Source organism: Micromys minutus (genome assembly GCF_963924665.1).
Source record: "Micromys minutus genome assembly, chromosome: 5".
In the NCBI taxonomy this organism is placed as follows: domain Eukaryota; kingdom Metazoa; phylum Chordata; class Mammalia; order Rodentia; family Muridae; genus Micromys; species Micromys minutus.
In genome coordinates this window covers 49,449,219-49,469,202 of record NC_137974.1, presented here as the reverse complement: position 1 = coordinate 49,469,202, position 19,984 = coordinate 49,449,219, and the positions used below count along the sequence as shown (strand labels likewise).

The window sequence follows — 19,984 nt, the reverse complement described above, 5'->3', positions numbered from 1 at the left end:
CTTAAACTCCTGATCCTCCTGTCTCTGCCTCTTGAGCAGTGGGGTGACAGATGTCATCACAACTGGTTTTGTGAGTGCTGGGATGGGCCTCTGAGCTTTGTGGGTGTTATCTGAGTGCTCTATGCCCTAAACCCAGCCCTAGCCCCTTATTATCACAGTATTAAAGCAGTCAGTCCCTCATGTCTTGCTCCTCAAGTGCCAGCTTGGGAGGCCTCCTCCCTGCTAAATGTCGCCCAACCCAAGGAACACCACCCCTCAGCAGCTGCCTAGGGCAGCCTCAGTGCCCTACTGTGCACATCTGCCAGGCTACCCTGGTGCAATAGGGAGCCACCCAGCAGGTTTTTCCTCTCAGCCTGCTCCAGGGCCCTGAGCTGTTCTGTCTCCACCTCTCCCTGGCTGGGCACTCCTAGGCTCGCTCACTCAGCTGGCTCACTTCTGCCAGGCACAGGATGCATGCACCAGACACCAGAGCAAAGATGTCCAGCATCTTTGCCTATCAGAGCTCTGAGGTGGATTGGTGTGAGAGTAATTTCCAGCACTCGGAGTTGGTGGCCGAGTTCTACAATACGGTGAGGGCCTGGGCAGGGTCTTTGAGAAAGGTGGGATGGGGTAAGCTTACTGAACGTGATTTACCAGATGTGGGATTAAGCTGCATCTCCTCCATGGGGAATCTTGTTTGAGCAGTTGGCTGTGTGTTTGGTCTGGTGGGTCAGCTTGTATCCATCCAATTGTCTTCCTGTTGAACTGAGAGATCTATTGCAGGTTTTTAGCCTTAGTTCTGAGGGATGGTGCTGTGATGGTGGGCACACCAGTAACCTTAAAGACCCCCAGAGGAGGCTCTTTGAATCAGTAGGATTGACTCTAGGCAGGCTTTTCAGAAGAAGTAAGGATGTCTGTTCATTCATCTGCAACCTCTAGCCAAGGATGATCAATGCATCCTGGTTTTTCCCTTTCACGATCCTATTTGAATCACTTCAACCTTTCTATACCTGATACCACATAATAGTGGGAGTACTCAGTACTTAATACACAGTGATATTGTTGTTGGAGAAACTTGGGAGATGCAGGCAGGTAGAGGAGGCTCTATGAGCTTGCTTCAGCTGCCTGGAACACAGAGCTACTTAGCCATGAGGAAGGAACTTCACCAAGACCCTTTTCTGGAGACAAGTTCCTGCCTAGAAGCTCAGAGCAGCTGCCATGTATGTCCTCTGGTGTTGAATCTGAATGCTCGGACTGGAAGCCTGCACCCACCCCACCCATCCCAGCCTTTATTCATTGCTTGCTGTGTGCACATTGTACTCAGTACTTGCTGTGTGCACACTGTCTAAACCTTTCACCTTCATAATCTCATCTGATCCACACAGCTTCATGGCGAGACAGGGAGACGCCAAGAGGGGTGTCTCACTGTACAGTAGGTGTTTCAGGGGGTTAAGGACAGGCTGCAAATCACCCTGGTGCTTAAATCTAGACTTTGGATTTCAACTTGGCAAACCCAACACACACACACACACACACACACACACACACACACACAAAATGAAAAAGGGCTGGTGAAGGTGATCGCCACCAACCTGACAGCCCGAGTTCAAGGCCTGGGACTGACATGTCAAGAGCAGAGGATCAGCTGCTCAGAATTGTCCTCTGACCTCTGCACATGTACCATGGCAACCAGGTGAGATACACATACAGACACATACATAGACACAGACTCACACACAATAATATACTTTTGTATGGGAAATTGACAGCACAGGAGAGACAGGAGCATTCATTACCCCACACTAGTGAGGCTGAAAAAGTGGGATGTTTAAGAGTTTAAAGCCAGCTGGGACAACCAATGTCAAATAATAGCACACAACTTTCATCCCAGCATCAGGAGGCAGGGACAAGTGGGTCTCTGTGAGTTCAAGCCAGTCAGGGTTCACAGTGGGGTCCCTGTTTCAAACAAAACAAAAACAAGCAAGAACCCACAAAAATAAAATCGAACCAATAAAATTGGTTCTCTAGTTTTGGACATAGTTCAGTAGTGGAGCCCCTGCCTAGAATCCCCAGTGAGGGGCTGGAGTCATGGTCGGGAGTGGAGTTCCTTCCTAGAACCCCCAGTGAGGTGGTGTGGGGTGTGGTCAGGATGCAGCTAGGATTCAGGATGCCTAGAATCCCACAGTGAGGAACTTGTTCCTCTGTGGTCCTTCCTTGGTCCTGTGTTTCCATCTAATTATTGTAATTGGTTGAAACTATCCTTTGGGAGAGGTTAAAGAGAATTGGGTTTCTACAGTTCCTCTTGCTGCCTCTCCAAAATTCTCTGGGCATCTCAGTCCACTTTGATGGGTATCCTATAAATGATCCCAAGAGAATACTGAGTCAGGTTTGTCATGGCCTCGGCCTCTCAGTTCAAAATGGCTGTCAGTACTCTACACACTGGGCAGGAGACTTCACAACCTCAGCCACTGGGACGTTTCCACTTGTAGTGTGGCTGTCTCACAAAATGAAAATGAAACTCCTCCCAGCGTGAATTCTTTTGACTTGTTCTTTCCTTTTGTTTGGGGTTTACTATATAGACCAGGCTATCCTAAAGTTCAAGATCCCTCTTTCCCTGCTCCACCCCACCCAAACCTCTCCAGTCCTACTACAGGCAAGTGTCTGCCATCATATCTGACCTTAGTTTTATTTTTTCTAATACAGTTTATTTATTCATTTATTTATGCTGTATGCATGCACATGTGCATGTTTGGGAGGTCAGAGAGCAGATCTAGCTGGTGAGAGTTCCTGGCTGGCTGTGTGAACAGGGAGGACTTGTCCAGGGGTCATTTCCACTGTGCCAAGGCAAAGTGCCCTGGGGAAAATGTAAATGAGCCGTGATAAGGCTACAAGCCAATAAAACTTTATTGGCAGAAGCTGGGAGTGGTGGTGGCTCAAACCTGTAAACCTCTGGAAGGAGAGGCAAAGATTATCAAGAGTTTGAGGCCAGCCTGGTTTAGGGGGTAAATTCTAGGCTAGCTTGGCTTACAGTGTAAGAGTCTGTCAAAAGAACAGGTTGCAAATTGAAGGGAAGGAAAGAAAGAAAGAAAAGAAAAGAAAAGAAAGAAAGAAAGAAAGAAAGGGCATCATGGTGCACACCTATCATCCCAGCACTCCAGAAACTGAGGCAGGAGGATTGTCCCCAACTTGGCCCTCAGCTACATGGTGAGTTAAGGCCAGTCTAGGCTGCAGAAGATCCCATCAATAAAGGAAAAGGAGAGTTTGCTTTTAGTCCACATGGGCTCTCTCCCCTCTCCTGTTGCTTCATGCAGGCAGTTTGCCAGCTCCAGAGTAGACGGACTGAGGGAACTGTGGCCCAGCTTTGGTTAGTCAGTGCACCATGGCAATGATTTTTACCTAAGAAATCATCATCAACAGACAGGATTTATAAACCAAGTCATCTGGAGTCACATTGCCTGGGACACAGATGGGCAGAAGCATATTCTGGAGCTATACTGTGCATTTAAGTGTGTCGTGCCACAACTGGGCCAGCAGAGGTTACTAAGGAACTAAAGACCATCCTTTGCTAGGGAGAGTTGTAGCCATCCTGGGCTACAGGAGGCCAATGAGAGACCCCACCTCAAGGAAAAAAAAAAAAAAACCCAAGTGATGTGTTTTTATAAAGAGAGGGGGAATATGTTTTATGGAGGTGTGTGGTGAGGTATGGGGTAAGAGGGTGCCTCGGTAGGCCCACGCTGAGGCATCCCTTCCCCCTGAGGGACCAGCCACACAGCAGTATAGTATAGAATGGAGTTTATTCAGGGCATGGGGAGGGGAGTCAAGAGGGTAGTAGAGGCAGAGAAAGACAGACAGAGAGAGAGAGAGGAAGGGGGAAGGAATAAAGAAGTAGAGGCCCACTATGAGTATGAGGAGGGGAAAGGGAATGGGGAGAGGGTGGGAGCAGGAAGGGAAGAGCAAGAGAGAGAGAGAGGAGGGGGCAAGAATCCCTTTTTATAGTAAGTCAGGCATACCTGACTGTTGCCAGGTAATTGTGGGGCGGAGCTTAGACAAAATGCTAACATTCCCCCATTTCAGCTTAATTAAAAAAGAAAAAAAAATTAGAAAAAGGTGATGGTAAAGCAGGAATACGGTAATCGTGATCTCCAGCTACTTCCTGCTGGCTGGAGGTTGCTTCTCTGGAGCTGTTCTGGAAGTAGTATGCGCCTGGACTTGACGAGATGCTGAAACAAACACACATTAAAGGTAGAGAATAAGATTACGTTTGTTTGGGAGAAAGAACATCTTTTCCTTAGATGTACATTTGAAACCCAGAGGAGGCCCACCCTCTGGAATAGGTAGTAAGCAGGAACTTTAGGCAGACGTATTTCTCTGGGTGGGTGGAGTCTATTTGATCTATGAGGGGTAGATCTGAGTGGGTTTCCTGTAGCTTAAGTTTGAGATAACAATATGCGTTAACAACATGTTAACTTATACCTTAAACATTCTTTAAGGTAAGCTTTTCGTGGGTCAGAAGGGACAAGAATTTCTGATTGTACAGTTGGATCGTATAATGGAATGTTTCATTAGAGTTAGGCAAAGTTATAAGAACTCAGATAATGTTGGGACAGTCGCATGGCAAGAAGAGGAAATATAAAGCATGTAGTCAATGGAAACTAAGTTTTGGTAGGAAGTAACAGATTACGTCTGTGAAGCTTAGTCTGTAAGAAATCTGGCAGTCTTAGCTAATTAACAAATTTATTAATGAAAAAAATGTACCTTAGGGTCTGTTGTCTAGGTGTCAATGTAATCAGAAATCTGGCGAAGAATAAATTAGAATCTAAGGTCATGTATTTAAAAAATGACAGTTCACCTATAGTCCAAACAGCTCCCTGTGGTCTCTATGGCAACTTGGCGGGGTCAGTCTGGCTTTCAATCCCAGAAGGCTGAGGGCTTTTTATGAAGAGCCCCTTTTCTCTGGGGATTAGCTAACACATGAAATGAGACGTGTCTCACCTTGACTCCGACAGTTTGAGTCCACAGTGTTGGCCAAGCCTGGGCAGTTTTTCATACCACAGCTCAGGCAGCCTCTTGTAGTGGTGTTCCTATCTTCTGAGACCTTGCTGGTTAAACTGTCAGTCTTTGGGAGATTCTGTCTGTCATAAACTTAAGTATATTAATAGTTAGCCGACTTCTGACAAGATTGAGAGCTGTACCTTTTGGTCATATCTGAGTTATACAACTTGTTTGTTAACTTACTTGTTTGAGAATGTATATAGTAAATATAAGACACTATAATTTGATAGTAGTAGCAAAAGTCACTATCAAGACAGGGTGGGAACAAAAATCTTAAGTAACTTTGGCAGGTTGTGTAAGTAGAGAAAAACACATCTTTGCATTAGCAGAGAAACACTTGGCTTAGAGTCGGTGTGGCGCTGGCAGCGATGGCATAAGATCCTGGCGACAGAAAGTGAGTTTGTCCAGGCGGGTTCAGGACACGTACCGAGCTGGCTGGAGAGCTGTGGGACTTAGTAGGAGCTGTGATAATGGCATGCGCCCCCAGGGAGCGCCGGGCCACAAGGCTGCTGAAAGGTGGAGCAGCGGTAGTTGCGCAGTGTGTTTCCTTCAACCGAGCAGGGCGGCACTTCCTCTCAGCAGCAAGGAGCCAAGGCCCAGAGCTTCCAGCTGTGGAGTGTGCGGTGGGGGGCACGGGGCGGGGCGGGGCGAGGGAAGAACCCGAAGTGTCTGTTACGTTCCCTATCCCTGCGGTGGCTGGTGGCGGGGATCGCATTCACGTTATGAGTCCCTGGCAGAGAGGGAAAGAGAGGTTCCCTCACACTTCAGGGATAATGGCTTCTAGGACAGGGCGAAAGTCCAAACTAAAATAGTGCTCAGAGTGGTCACAGGGGCCAGTGGTGACAGATAAGGTGGGCTAGAGCCAAAGCTGTTTTTCCCGCAGGCAGGCAGAGCACAGGAGCCCCAGGAGAGAGAATACGTGTTGGTGGTGGGTCTAGTGTGGGAAAACAAGTCTCATACAGAATCCCTGGTGGGTGGTGGAGCCAGGCCTACTTTCACACTCACTCAGTGAACCAGTGGAGGGAGAAACGTACAGATACTTTCTTTCTGCTTACCGTGAATTAGACCAAGACATCCCAGTAAGTAGGGACAAGGTGGCAAAGACAGACCTATGGGTGAGAAAATAGGGTTATTCTGCCCCTATCAAACATCCTGAGGGCATGATTAATGACCAGAGAGATTTCTAGCACAGGCCAGACCAGGTTGTCATGTGATGGACTGGGGTCTACACTTGGGGACCGTGCCCCTAAGCTACAGAGAGCATTCCCCCCCCACCCCCCTGGGCCCAGGGAGTCTCAGAAGTAGAAAAGAAACTCTCAAAGGAGAGGAAAATCTCATCCAAGTCCTAGAACAAGGGTCGGTGAAAAGACTGACTGTCTATACTCAAAGGCAGCACAGGGGTAGCTCTGAGCTCAAGAACTCTCCCCTAGGACCAGAGGGACATTTACTCTGACCAGTGGTGGGGGACGGGTTTACCAGTTCTCCAGTTTAGGCTAATGAGGTAGCCTAAACTTTGAGGTACTCCATGTGGTAACAGGGTGGATGCAAAGCTGCAGAGTTTCTAAATCCAAGACACAACACCATGTGATGTGTTTATAAAAAGATAAAGAGAGGGGAGATATGTTCTATGGAGGTGTAGTCAGGGAGCCCATGCTGAGGCATCCCTTCCACCTGAGGGACCAGTCACAGGACAGTATAGTATAGAATGAAGTTTATTCGGAGCATGGGGAGGGGAGTCAAGAGGGTAATAGAGGCAGAGAAAGGCAGAGAGAGAGAGGGGGGGGGTGGGGAGAGGGGGGAATCGGGAGTGAGAGGGGTTTGAGAAGAGAGAAGGAGAGTGGGGAGAGAGGGGGGGTGGAGAGAGAGAGAGTAGAGACGTAGAGGTCTGCTATGAGCATGTGGAGGGAAAGGGGGGAGGGAATGAAGAGAGAGTGGGAGCAGGAGGAGAAGAGTAAGAGCAAGAGAGGAGCAAGAGATGGGGGAGTGAGCATCCCCTTTTATAGTGGGTCAGGCATAGCTGGCTATTGCCAGGTAACTGTGGGGTGGAGCTTAGACAGAATGCTAACACCAAGAACCCACTAAACAAATTTATTTAAGGCACTTAGGAACAGCACCAGAGGCTGTTTGTCTAGGTTATCGACTGGTGTGAAGGGACACCATGACCACGGGAACTCTCTTTTTTCTTTAATTCTTCCTTTATACAATTTATTTCACCTGCAGTTTCCACTCTCTCTACTCCTCTCAGCTCTATTCCTTCTTCCTTTCTCCTCCATTTCCCTTCAGAAAAGAGCAGGCCTCCCGGGGATACCAGTGGAACTCAGCATAACAAGTTACAATAAGACCAGGCATATACCCTCAAATCATGGCTGTGTGAGGCAACCCAGTAGGAGACACCCCCACTCCCACTGTTAGGAGTCCCACTAAAACACCAAGCTACACACAGGACCTAGCATAGACCCATGCAGGCTCCATGGCTGCAGCTTTGGTATGTGTGAGCCCCTACAAGCCCTTGTTTAGTTGATTCAGTGGGCCATATTCTCCTGGTGTCCTCAATTCCTCTGGCCACCTTCAGTGATTTCCTCCAAAAGGGCCACACCTCTTAATAGTGACACTCCCTATGGGCCTATGGGGGCCATTTTCTTTCAAACCACCACACTACTGATCCCCACACACAGATGCACAGACACACTGACACAGAATAAAACAAACAGCTGCTTTTGTTTTAGCACATGACCAGAGGGCATCCACCAAAAGTTTTATATATAATACAGTGATTTCATAAGCCACAGTCCACAGCTGGAAAAGACGGCTTGGAGAATGAGTTCTTTGGACTTGACACAGGATCTGGTTCCATAGCACAGGCTAGCCTCTAGCCCGAGGTCCATAGCACAGGCTAGCCTCTAGCCTGAGGTCGTTTCACTTCAGCTTCCCAACTGTTGGAAATTGCAGGTGGGACCACTGCACAGGTCTTGTCTATTCTTAATTATAAGTAATCAATTATATATGTATATTATTTATTACATTTAGTTATATATATATTTAGACAATACATATAGACAATATATATTTATTTAGACAAGGTGTCTCTATAAAGCACTGGCTGTTCTGAAACATACAAAGTAGACCATGCTAGCTTCAGACTTACCACAAAGATCTACCTGCTTCTTTCTACCTGTTGGAATTAAAGGAAGGCATACATCACCATGCCCACTAAACAAATTTATTTTGATTTATTTTGACCAAGAGTGGTAACCATGCCTTTAACCCCAATACTCTGGAGTTAGAAGCTGATGACTCTCTGTGAGTTTGAGGCTAACCTGGTTTACACAGTGAGTTCCAGGACAGCCAGGGCTATGTAAAAAGACCCTGTCTCAAAGTAACCAAAAAATGTAAAAATTATTTTAAATTATGTATAAGTGGAGTGTGTGTGTGCATGTGAGTGTGGGGTCTGATCCCCTGGAATTGGGCACACAAGTGGTCATCAGCTGCTTGACATGTGTGTTGGGAACAGACGCAGGTCCTTTGTAAGAACATTGTTTGTCACGTTTTAATTTGATGTGTGTGTGTGTGAGAAAGTGAGTGTGCGTGTGTGAGTGTGTTTGAGTGTGTGTACATGTTGTATGTACAACATGTGTGCATGTTGTATGTGTGTGTGAGTGTGTGTGCATGTTGTATGTGTGTAAGTGTGTGTGTGCACATGTGTATGTGTGTGGCTTAGGACAAGCAGAGGAAATAACACACATCTGAGCCTGTGTGGCTGAGGCATGAGGCAGAACTGAGTGAGGGGAATGGTGGCAATGGGCAGTCAGGACCGGTGTGAACTGTCTGAGATCATGGTGCCAGGAAGGAGGGCATCTGCAAAGGCCCCATGTGAAAAAGCCCAGCCTGTTGGGAAACAGTGGGTAACTTGGAAGAATCCAGAGCCCAGTTGCTGTGAGGACAGGACCAGGGCCAAACTAGAAGCAACTGGCTGAGGGATACAGGCTTTATTCTGGGAGCACTGGGGGCATCGCTGCTTAAGCATCATAGTGTGAGGTCAGCTGGCCGCTTGCTCATGTTTGGGCCGGGGCTGAAACAGCCAGGCAAGACCATGGGAAGGACCTGATGTCAAGGGTGTGGAGGAGATGGCTTCAGCGGAACAGGGACTGAACTTGGGAGTCATATCAGTTTGCACCTGTTTGAACTAGCCTGAGAGCTTTGGGTTTGCTGGATGCTTAGGGGAGTTTCAAGTTGAACCATGGACAGTGGGTGTTTTCCGACTCACAGCTTCTCAGAGACCGCATTGCTTTACTTATCTGCACGTGTGCATTTGTGTTTGCATGTCTGTGTGTTTGGGTGAGCGTATGCCATAAGTGTTCCATGCTATATGCCTAGAGACAAGAAAAAGGCACTGGGTGCCCTAATGCAGGCTCTTGTGAGCTGCCTGGTATGGGTACTGGGAACTGAACCTGGGTCCTACAAGAGCAGCAAATGCTCTTAATTGCTGAACCATCTTTCCAGCCCCAAAAATCTGTGAAGACACAGAACGAGGGAACTATACAGCCCAGGCAAACATGAGGAGGTAGGGGCTTGGGGCACTGAAGAAGGAAACAGGGCAGGTAGAGTGTGACTGCCACCCACCAGATCCTACCTGGGTCTTCTGAGCAGCTCACCGCTGACCACTTCCACCTCTTCCTTGAAGGCTGCATGACCACCATCTATAGCCTCTGCCTTCACATTTATCCACAGGTAGAGCAAGAACAACTGCAATCAGGTTAGTTCAGAGGATAGGGAGGATCTTATTCCCAGGCAGAGAAGATGCCAGGGTTATATAATTACTAGTGAAGAGTGTGCCAAAGTCCATTGATAGATAAGTTTGTTTGGGTGTCATGTGTGTATATGTGTTTGTGTGTGTGTGTATGTGTGTGTGTGTGTGTGTGTGTGTAAGGCAGAAGTCAAAGTTAGGCAAAGTTGACCTTTTTACTTATTTATTTAGGTTTATTCAAGACATAATCTCATTATGCAGCCCCGATTGTCCTGGAGCTCACTCTGTAGACCAGACTGGCCTGGAATCCAGAGATCTGCCTGCCTCTGCCACACAGAGGTGCTGGGATTAAAGGTGTGCTCCACCACCATTTGGCCCCACCTGGCTTTTTAGAATAGGTTATTAGAATTTTAATCCAGTCCCCACTATCACAAGACAAGGGCTTTACTGACTGAGCCATCTCTGTATCTGTCAGTTGGTGGCCTCTGCCCTGCTGGGCTTCTGGGATGGATGACGTCCAAGTCAACGGGACAATAGTCTCCTTATTTTTCTCCTCATGAGCCAAGGAAGGAAGAAAACAGCTGGCGTGTTCTGAGCTTTGAGACACAGAGGGGGACCAAAATAGACAGAAAACCTTATTTATTTATTTATTTATCTATTTATTTATTTATTTATTTATTTATTTAGTGGTGGGTCTGGTGTTGGAAAGGAGACACAGATATTGTTGTCATGGGTGCAAGAAGCCAGGCAAGGATCTTCAATGGGAGAGGTGAACTTTCTCATTCTCTGTCTTTGACTGAATTAATGAACTTTTGTTTTGAGGTAGGTCTTCTGTAGCAGACACTGGCCTCAAACTGGCTGTGTCATCAGGAATGACCTTGACTTTCTGATCCTTGTTTCTATACTTCCTGAGTGCTGTGATGGCCAGTGTGCCAACATAACCTGATTAAAGCCACTGAATCTGGCCATGTGTTGGGGTGCACACCCTTAATCCCAGCACTCGGGAGGCAGAGGCAGATGGGTCTCTGTGAGTTCAATGCCAGCCTGGTCTACATAGCAAGTGAGAACCCATCTCAGTAAAAACAAGACAAAATGACAGGACAGAACAAACCTCTATAGCTTGTGGCATGTCCTAGGCAGTGAAGAGGGCAAGGCAGGAAAGTAGCTAAGCCTGAGGACTTGAGTTTGATCCTTGGGACCCACATGGTGGAGAGAACTGACTCCTGCAGGTCAGTCGCTGACCTCTGAAGGGGTTCATACAACCAACCTCCTTGCTAATGATGATTAACAAATGAAAGAAAAATTCAAAGCTGTTCCCACAACAAACTCAGCAAACATGACCGTTATTAATACTGACATTTATTAATACTTATTTTGGTATAGAATAGAATTTACTCAGGGCATGGGGAGGGGAGTTATGAGGGTGGTAGGGGCAGAGAGAGAGAAGAGTAGAGAAGTAGAGGCAGGCCATGAGCACATGGAAGGGGGCGGGTAAGGAAATGGGAAAGGAAGGACAAAGGGGCAAGAGAGGGGAGCAAGAGCCAGGGAATAAGAGAGAGAGCAAGAGACTATTAATACTTATTAATACAATATGTTTTAACAGTAAGCCTCATAAAATTTCTTTGCAGTAGCTACTCTTTTCCACCTCCTGTGGGCTTTCCAGTTTTGCTACATAGCCTCAGATGGCCTGGAACTGTTAATCCTCTAGCCTTAGGTTCTTAGTCCTGAGATGACAGAGGCAGACCATATTCTAACAAGCTGGAAATTCTAACAAAGCTCAGAGAGATTTTGCTCCTTGCCCAGGGTCACACAGCAGAAAAATACAGAGTCCTGGCTCAAAGCTCTTCTTGCTTAACCACTAAGCCAGGAGGCTGCCGGTGTTTAACCAGCACATGAATGATAATTCCTACAGGTAAGTCAGGTCGGGCAGCGGGCACTGCCTCCAGGCACTCCTCCCTAACCCACAACCGTGGGCAGGCTGTAAATGGCAGCAAATGACAGGGGCAGGCAGTGGAGACCAGAATGCAGGCAGTGAGCACAAAGAGTAGAGGTAGCACTGGAGAGCTCTGCCTCAGTAGGTCCAATAGGTTCTCTGCACTGCACCTCCTGATCCCCTCCTAATGAAAGGGAAGTGGCGTTTGTTATGGCGAATGGGGGATGTTTATTGGCTTACAGTACTGACCGTGAGACCTAAAATCTCTTCAATCCGAGGTCTTGCTCTGGTGGAGCCATGCACCTCTCTCCTTACTCAAAGATAATGAGGCTGGAGGAAATGCAGTCTTGGCCACGCCCTTAGCCCCTTATTCTAGGCAGGGGCTTTACTTCTGAGACATATCCTAAAGTCTTTTCTCAACAAGGACTGTTGTTTTTAAATGGGGTATTGGCATGTAGTCCAGGCAATGTTTTTTTTTTTTTGTTTTTTTTGTTTTTGTTTTTGGCTTTGTTTGTCAGTTTGGCACAAACTAGGGTCATCTGCAAAGACAGAACTTGAGAAAATTTATCCCTCAGATTAGTCAGTCTGTAGGCAAGCTGTGAGCATTATCATGATAGATGTTTTATTCAGGAAGACCCAGCGCACTGTGAATGGTGATACTCTGGGCTGGTGGTTCTGGGGTGAAAGTCAGGCAGCAGCCCTCCATGGCCTCTGCATCAGTTCCTGCCTCCAGGTTCCTGACGTTCCTCATGATGTGTGCTGCTTCACACTGAGTTCAGATGAGCTTTGATCACGTTGATTTAAGAGCCTTGTGTTCTCGGTGTTCTTCTTCTGTCGCTTACCCTCTTTCTGCCTCTCCTTCTGTGGGGTTCCCTGATCTCTGAGGTGAGACATTGGATGGAAACATCCCACTTAGAGCTGTGAGTTTCAAGGTGTATTTCTCTCCTCTGTATAATGCCTCAGCCTTGCTTTCTGTAGCAGATGTCGATTATCTGTTGTAATGGGTTCCACCATAACACTTTCATGTATGTATTTAATTTGTGTGTCATGCATGAGTATGTGTATATGTGTACATGCACATACCAGGGTGTGCACGTGCCCATGAGAAGGCATCTTATGGGTGTCACTTCTCTCCCATATTGTGGGTTCTGGGGATCCAACTCAGGTCGTCAGCTTGGCAACAAGAACCTTTACTCAGCCAACACACTCCCTGACTTGATATCACAGCTCAGTTATAGACACTGGGAATATATATTTGTGAGTGTGTATGTGTGTGTGTGTGTGTGTGTGTGTGTGTGTGTGTGTATGGACATGTATGTGTGCCGCATACATGCAGGTCAGAGGACAATCCCAGGTGTCATTCCTTGCCATCTGTCTCCTCAGAGCCATCTTCTCTCTTTGTTATCTGCAGCTGAGCTGTTGCTGGACTGTCTGGCACAGAGACATACATTTATTTATGAGTGCTTAGGCCTGTTAGCTTAGGCTTGTTCCCCACTAGCTTGTATAACTTAATTTTATATTTCATTTTAATTTATTCTCTGTTTATTCTAGTCTAAGTTTTGCTATTTGGCCCATTACCTCTCCTTCATTCATGACACCTGTTCCTTCCTATGTGTCTGGCTGGTGAATCCCCCATGCCTGATTCTTTTCTATCGTTCCCATTTTTACTCGAATGTCTGGCCTTTTCTCTTGCCCTGCTATAGGCCATCGGCTCTTTGTGGAACCAATCAGAAGGTGACAGTGAAGAATGTTTATAAAATATGCAGGTGCTGACCAATTAGAATAACAGTACCAACATCCAGACTGTTCTCAGCTCTCTGCAGGCACAGAAATCAGCATTTGAATAATACAAAATCATCTCAACATCTCTCTGTTCTTACCCAATGAAAGACTTTCTCTAACATCAACAAACTATATACAATAAGAACAATTATGAGAACTCTCAGGTAAGAGTTACATTCACAATGTTCAGTCCATATGTATTTAGCAACCTTGGAGAAAGTACTACACTATCTATCCTATCTTGGTAAGTTAAACGTTCTGTATCTGAATCACTTTCTATTATAACTTCCATTTATTAAACATAACCATCTTTTAGACCCTTAAATCATTTTCTTAAACCCTAAACAACTCCAGCTTCAAATGAAACTATAAATATCTAGTCTTCAACCCTATCAGAGACCTGAGAAGGATAAATATTACCTGAGTAAACAGGAAGTGCAGAGCCAGCAGCTTCCAACACTACAGAAATGACAGATAGCGGGGTGCCTGGACAGTCACTCCAAGATTCCTCTGCAGTGTTGGAACATCCATCTTCAGACTACTGGTTCAGAATATCTGACAGACTTATCTGTGATGCAGGAATTATGTGATACATAATTATGAAGGAATTATCTGTGATGAAGAAATTAAGCCAATTTGTCTTGGCAAAGTTGGCCAAGTGACTTCCCAGTGTTCTGCTCGCCCACAGTTTAGATAGCATGCTGTCAGTAGGGAAGGACAGGTTTTTTGCACAGTCTCTAGCTTTGCCATAGCACACCTGCCTCAGTGTCATGAAGAGCCTTATGTTATTAAAGCATCTAAATTATGTCAATATCTGGAGTATCTGAGACCATCTATTTATCTAAAATATATCTAAATAAGCAAACATTGCTTGTTTCTAGCTACCTACTATCTGTTTAATTTTGAAACCATCTACAGGAAGCCAAATAAAGCTTATTTTTGTAATAAACTAAAGTAGACCACAAGTTTAATTATGTTTTTTAATTATCTTTAACAGTTTGTAACTGTAGCTTTCAAAGACTAGAACTTTACATTACATTTTAAAAAGACTTGCATAGGTACAATACCTTAAACAAGAGTTGAAACATATATACAATACGATGCAACAAAAATAACCTTAAATTTGCATCAATATATAAAAACCCATTCCAATTAAAAATATTTGAGATTGGTAGCTCCTTTTTTAGTGTAAAAAGTAGATTCAATAATCTACACTTTTATCCTATCATTCCTATATCCCCTTTGTCACTCCTCTCTTCCTTTAATACTATAGAGGATAGAAAGAATAGAGGAAAGAAAAAGTAAAAGATCCCTGAATCCAACCTCCTTTGCTTTGTTTTCTCCCTGACCAAGACCATTAATAACTTGTGACAACCCCCTTAAGTGATAACATCCACCACCCACTGAATGACCAAAATAACCCACCCCACCTTTTAGGAATGGAGGTGTCTTCTTAAAATTGCTTCCTGCTATCTGTAGGGTACAGCAACTTTGGGGGTCTCCTGTGAAAACTGTAATGTTGGCCAAGTCCTGGGAGTGCTAGCTGTATGAATCATTTGCTGATCAGTCTTTGTGTGATGGGAAAGCGCAAAGCTTAACTGAAGTCCTGGCTGGAACAATCTGTGAGGCTGAACCAATTAAACTAGCTACTTTAAAGTTGTTCTGGATAAAGACTTTTGAGGGAACAGTTACTGAGGCAATCTGTGAGGTTGGATCACTTGGAATATTTGTCTTATCTTCACTGGTCCTTTGTTCTGAATGCACACAAACTTTTAAAGATAATACCCATTTCTCCATTAACACATTCATGGAATGTGTGGCATGCACAAATCTGTTAAAACTGATTCTCTGCTCTTTGAGCAGGAAAGAAGTCAAACTTTATAAGTCCATTTGGACTACATAACAAAATTGTGATATAAATCTCCATCCATGCCAAAGATAGCATATAACAATAAGTCCCAAGAATTCTGTAACCAACAAGATTTATTGGTTATGCAGAGACATGTCTTAGCCAGTCTCCCAGTTGTTTCTATGTAGAGGAATCAACATTTATGTCACCTGTTTTGTTGTTCATTTTGGTCTCTTCTTTCATGTCTGCAACCAAGATTTTCAGGAGGTCTTCCTGGGTCAGATCTAATTTTTATTAATTTTGAAGGAATCCACAGCTTTTCATTTCCTGTTAAAGCAAAGATATAACCTCTCCCTTCAATGCAACACATTTCCTGACTTCCATTCTGAAGTTGGAATACCCTTATAATATATAGGCTTCTTTAATCTAGCAGTTCCTTCTGAAATCCAGTGTTTTTAAGCAGCTGTGCTGTCTCACTGACATTTAAATAATTTAAAGCCAATAAAACATGATTTAATCTATCTCTGGGAGACCTTACATCCCCCTTCTGTTTAATGAGCATCACCTTTAAAGTCTTGTTAGATCTCTCTACAATAACTTGTACTTAGGGTGTAAGGAATAACAGTAACATGTTTTATGTTATATTTAAGAATTCTTGCATTTTACTGGATATATATGCTGCAGCATTATTAGTTTTAATCTTTAAAGGTATTTCTAATACAGCCACCACTTCTTTTACATGTGTTATTACAGAATCAGTCTTTTCAGAACTCAAGGCACATTCCATTGGAATCCTGAATCTATCGTATATGATGTACATACTTCAGCTTTTCAAACTCTGCAAAATGAAACATCCATTTTTCAAATTTTATTTCTATGGTTACCTTTAGGATTACTTCCAGCAGGTAAAGGAGCTTGATTACTCAAATAACAAGTAGAAGAATTTTTTTATAATTTCTTTAGCTTGTTGCAAGGTTATAGGAAAAAATTTTAAACTTCTATTTACATGATGACTTTTATGTAATTTGAAGCTTCTAATACATTTCCTATTAATAATTTGGTCTATTTCCTCATTTCCTAGTGCCTGTCAATGGCCCTGCAAACCTACATGGGATCAAGTATGAGTTATTTGTATCGGATGGTCTCTGTTTTGAATTACTTGTTGTACTTGTATAAATAACAGTTAATTATGAATCATCTGGAATAAGTCCAGCACTTTCTATGTGCAAAACCACTCTCTCGGCATATTGAGAAGTAGTAAATATATTAAGAGGTTCTGGATAACCTAACAGAACCAGAATAGCATAAAGTTTCGACTTCTGAACTGAAGCTTGTGGACATTGCATTTATTTACTTATACTTTCTTACTTACAACCAGGTATTGTTGACTTACTGGCATCTGTATAAAAGGTAGGAGCTTTAGACATTGGTATTCCTCTCACTTTATGAGGAAGAGTTCAATTAGTTCTTTTGATAAACTGAAGCCAGTTGCTTTTGGGGTATTTATTGTCAATTTCTCCTAAAAAAGATCACTGCAAGCTCTTTGCCAGTCCCCATTGCTTACCATAATGAGTTCTTCCAGCAGTAATATAAAACGCTGCAAGCTGTGCTGGGTCTATTTCTGCTCATTGACAAAGTTTTATTCTCCTTTTCACACTCAAATCAGAAACCTTTTCTATATAGGTTTTTCTTTTTCTTCTTTTCTTCCTTCCTTCCTTCCTTCCTTTCTTTCTTTCTTTCTTTCTTCCTTCCTTCCTTCCTTCCTTCCTTTCTTTCTTTCTTTCTTTCTTTCTTTCTTTCTTTCTTTCTTTCTTTCTTTCTTTCTTTCTTTCTTACTACTTAGAATATCTATTCTAAGATGTTACCTTCCCTCTGCATTAGAATTCCTGTGGTAGAGTAGAAGGTAAGGTGACTAGAAAGAACATGAAGCTTTGGAACCAAACAGTTCACATGCATCCTGTGCTCTTTTTTTCTACCAGAACCAATTCTTTTTTGGCTTCAGCTTCAGCTGATACTTTTTCTTGGACTATTTAAACTTTGCAGAGTTTGAAATGAATTACTTAGCTTTTGAGTAGTCAATACAATTATGGGATATAGCCAATCATTATCTCCCAAAAGTCTTAGAAAATTATTGCGTTCGTAATTGGTCTCTTTTGATCCTTACCTTTTGTGAGTGGCTTTCTTATAGAACTATCTTATATCCTAGATAATTAACAGAATCTCCTCTTTGTATTTTTTTCCAGAGGCAATCTGTAATCTTTAACAAGGCAAAATTCTTTTTACTTCATTAAACATTTTCTCTAAGATACCAGCATCTGGATCAGGCAGCAAAATGTCTTTCATATGATGATAAATTACAGATTGAGGAAACTGTTTACAAATTATTTCTAATGACTGTTGCACATAATATTGACACAAGGTGTGACTGTTTAACATTCTTTGTGGTAAGACTTAGTTGGCATGGTATGGTTAAATGTGGGCACAGTGAATCTCTATCTTGCTTCTTTAGGACTATTGAAAAAAAAAGCTGTCTTTTAAATTAATCACTATAATAGGTCATGCCTTATGTAATAGAGCAGTTAAAGGAATTCCAGATTGTGAAGAGCCTTTAGACTGAAAGACTTTATTAATTACTCTCGAATCTATAAACATCCTACATTTTCCAGATTTCTTTTTAATGACAAATACAGGAGAATTCTAAGGGCTGGTGGACTCTCCTAAATGTTTAACCTCCAGTTACTCTAGGATTAGTGGTTCTAATACCTGTAACTATTCTTTATTTAAGGCCGTCACTCTACTTAAATAGGTTTGCCAGTTAACTGTTTTGGTAATAATGTAGTTGGTACTCTATCAGCAGTGACTTCCCCTTCTAAATTTTGAGAGCTAGGCTCTGCCGTGTCCTGCCTATGGACAGCCTAGAAAACCTGTAACTTTTTTGATAACATTTTAAAATTTCTTTATTAGGAACCTCTCTTTTACAACCTGTATCTAAAGCTGGAGGAATGCTAGTCTATGCTTCCCACTGTTGCAATACAGCTCTTCTCCAAAAATTCATGGATATATGTGTCACATATGGCTTTAATTTTTCTACCTGACCTTCTGGTCCTATGCATTTAATCCATTTTAGACATTGTTTGACCTGAGACAATGTCCCAGTTTTTAGGAGCTGTGTAGATAGTGGCCAAACTGGATTTCAGGAATCTTGTGAAATTATTGTTATATCTGCTCCTGTTATATATAAGCCTTTAATATTAATTCCATCTAAGAGTAATTTTATCTTTGGTCTCTTATCATTTATAACAGTTTTCCAAAATATCTGTCTTTTGGTATCTCTAGAATCTCGTTCTATCCAGAGGGGCTGCTCTGTCTCTGTGAAATGGTTTAAATTTTGAGAAGCTCTGTTTGTCCTGTCAGGCTTTAACTTTTCTTGTTGCTTTCCAGACTCATTTTTCCTTGGCTGACAAGAATCAAATGGCTTGTGTTGTTTTTTGTCAGGCCTTGAGCATTTAAGTCCCCATTAGGAGTTTTCCAACTCTAAGGAATTGATTCAAATATCTTTGGATGACCTACATTCATAAGACCCGTGCCTGTTCTTTTCCTATCTTCTCCATATCACAGGAATTTCTCCATGAATTATGATTAAAGTAGAATTCTCCTCAGGAGCTGTTTGTTTTCAGTCCTTTAGGGAATGACCTGATCTTTCATATACACAGCAATGGGCATTTTAAGTTTTATGTCATCTGTAATTGTTTGTCCAGTCACAACTGAGTTGTGAGCATTAAATCTGCAGTAGTTTTGACCCATTCACAAATAGGTGCCTGCTTGCATTTAGCATCAGCATTCTTAAAACCTAAATATCCAATTAAAAATTCTCTAGCATTTGGATCTGTTTTTGCTCTATTCAGGGCTGTACTTAATCTTTGCAAAAAGTCATTGAAAGAGTCACTGAACCTTGGGTTATTTTTGTAAATGATTCAGCTTGTCCCTGTTGACCAACCTTCTCCCAAGCATTTAATGCTATTGTATGATATTGTTCTAAGATAATATCATCAAAGCATAACCTGTACTCTTAATTCAGAATATAACTCTTCACCTAGTAAGTGCTCCTTGACAATATCAATGCCTCTAGTCCTATTTCATTGCTCCATAACTGAAGCCTCATCTTTCCACCATGTTAGCCACTGTAGTTGAGGGCCATGTTCTAAGATGGCTGCCATCAAAACTCTCCAATGTTTTGAAATTATATGATTTTGTGTGGTCGAGTTATTTACTACCTGTATTACATACGCTGATTTTAAGCCATAAGTCATTACTGTTTCTTTAAATCTCTTTAAGTCTAATGTCTCTATGGGCCACCACTTAAATTCTTGATAACTTTGTAGATTTCTCTCATCTGCATCTAATTCCATTATTCTGGCTGGAATAACCATTTTAAGGTTTTTAATGGATTTGAACTGCCAGTTTGTAGTTTTGTCACAAAGTGGCACTGTAGATTTTGCTGGGAACAGCATACCATGACAGGGACTGCCAGCAGCAGGCAGGGATGGAGACATCAGTAGTCCATGGCAGCTCCTCGTAAAAAACAGTTGTTCCCATTTCTCCTAATCGTAGCCCCGGACAACAGCTATATAGATTTCATTTGTGC

General features: G+C 43.2%; 1 protein-coding gene across 1 annotated transcript in view; it reads left to right on the top strand.

The window, feature by feature from the left end:
• Nucleotides 1-449: 449 nt before the first annotated feature.
• The window catches only part of ACER1 (alkaline ceramidase 1), a gene marked incomplete at both ends in the record, with an annotated part of 32,076 nt that continues 12,541 nt past the window's right edge, over nucleotides 450-19,984 (top strand). The window contains one exon of the mRNA XM_080917394.1: nucleotides 450-569. Within this exon, the coding sequence (XP_080773520.1) occupies nucleotides 450-569 (120 nt within the window). The remainder of the gene's footprint in view (nucleotides 570-19,984) is intronic.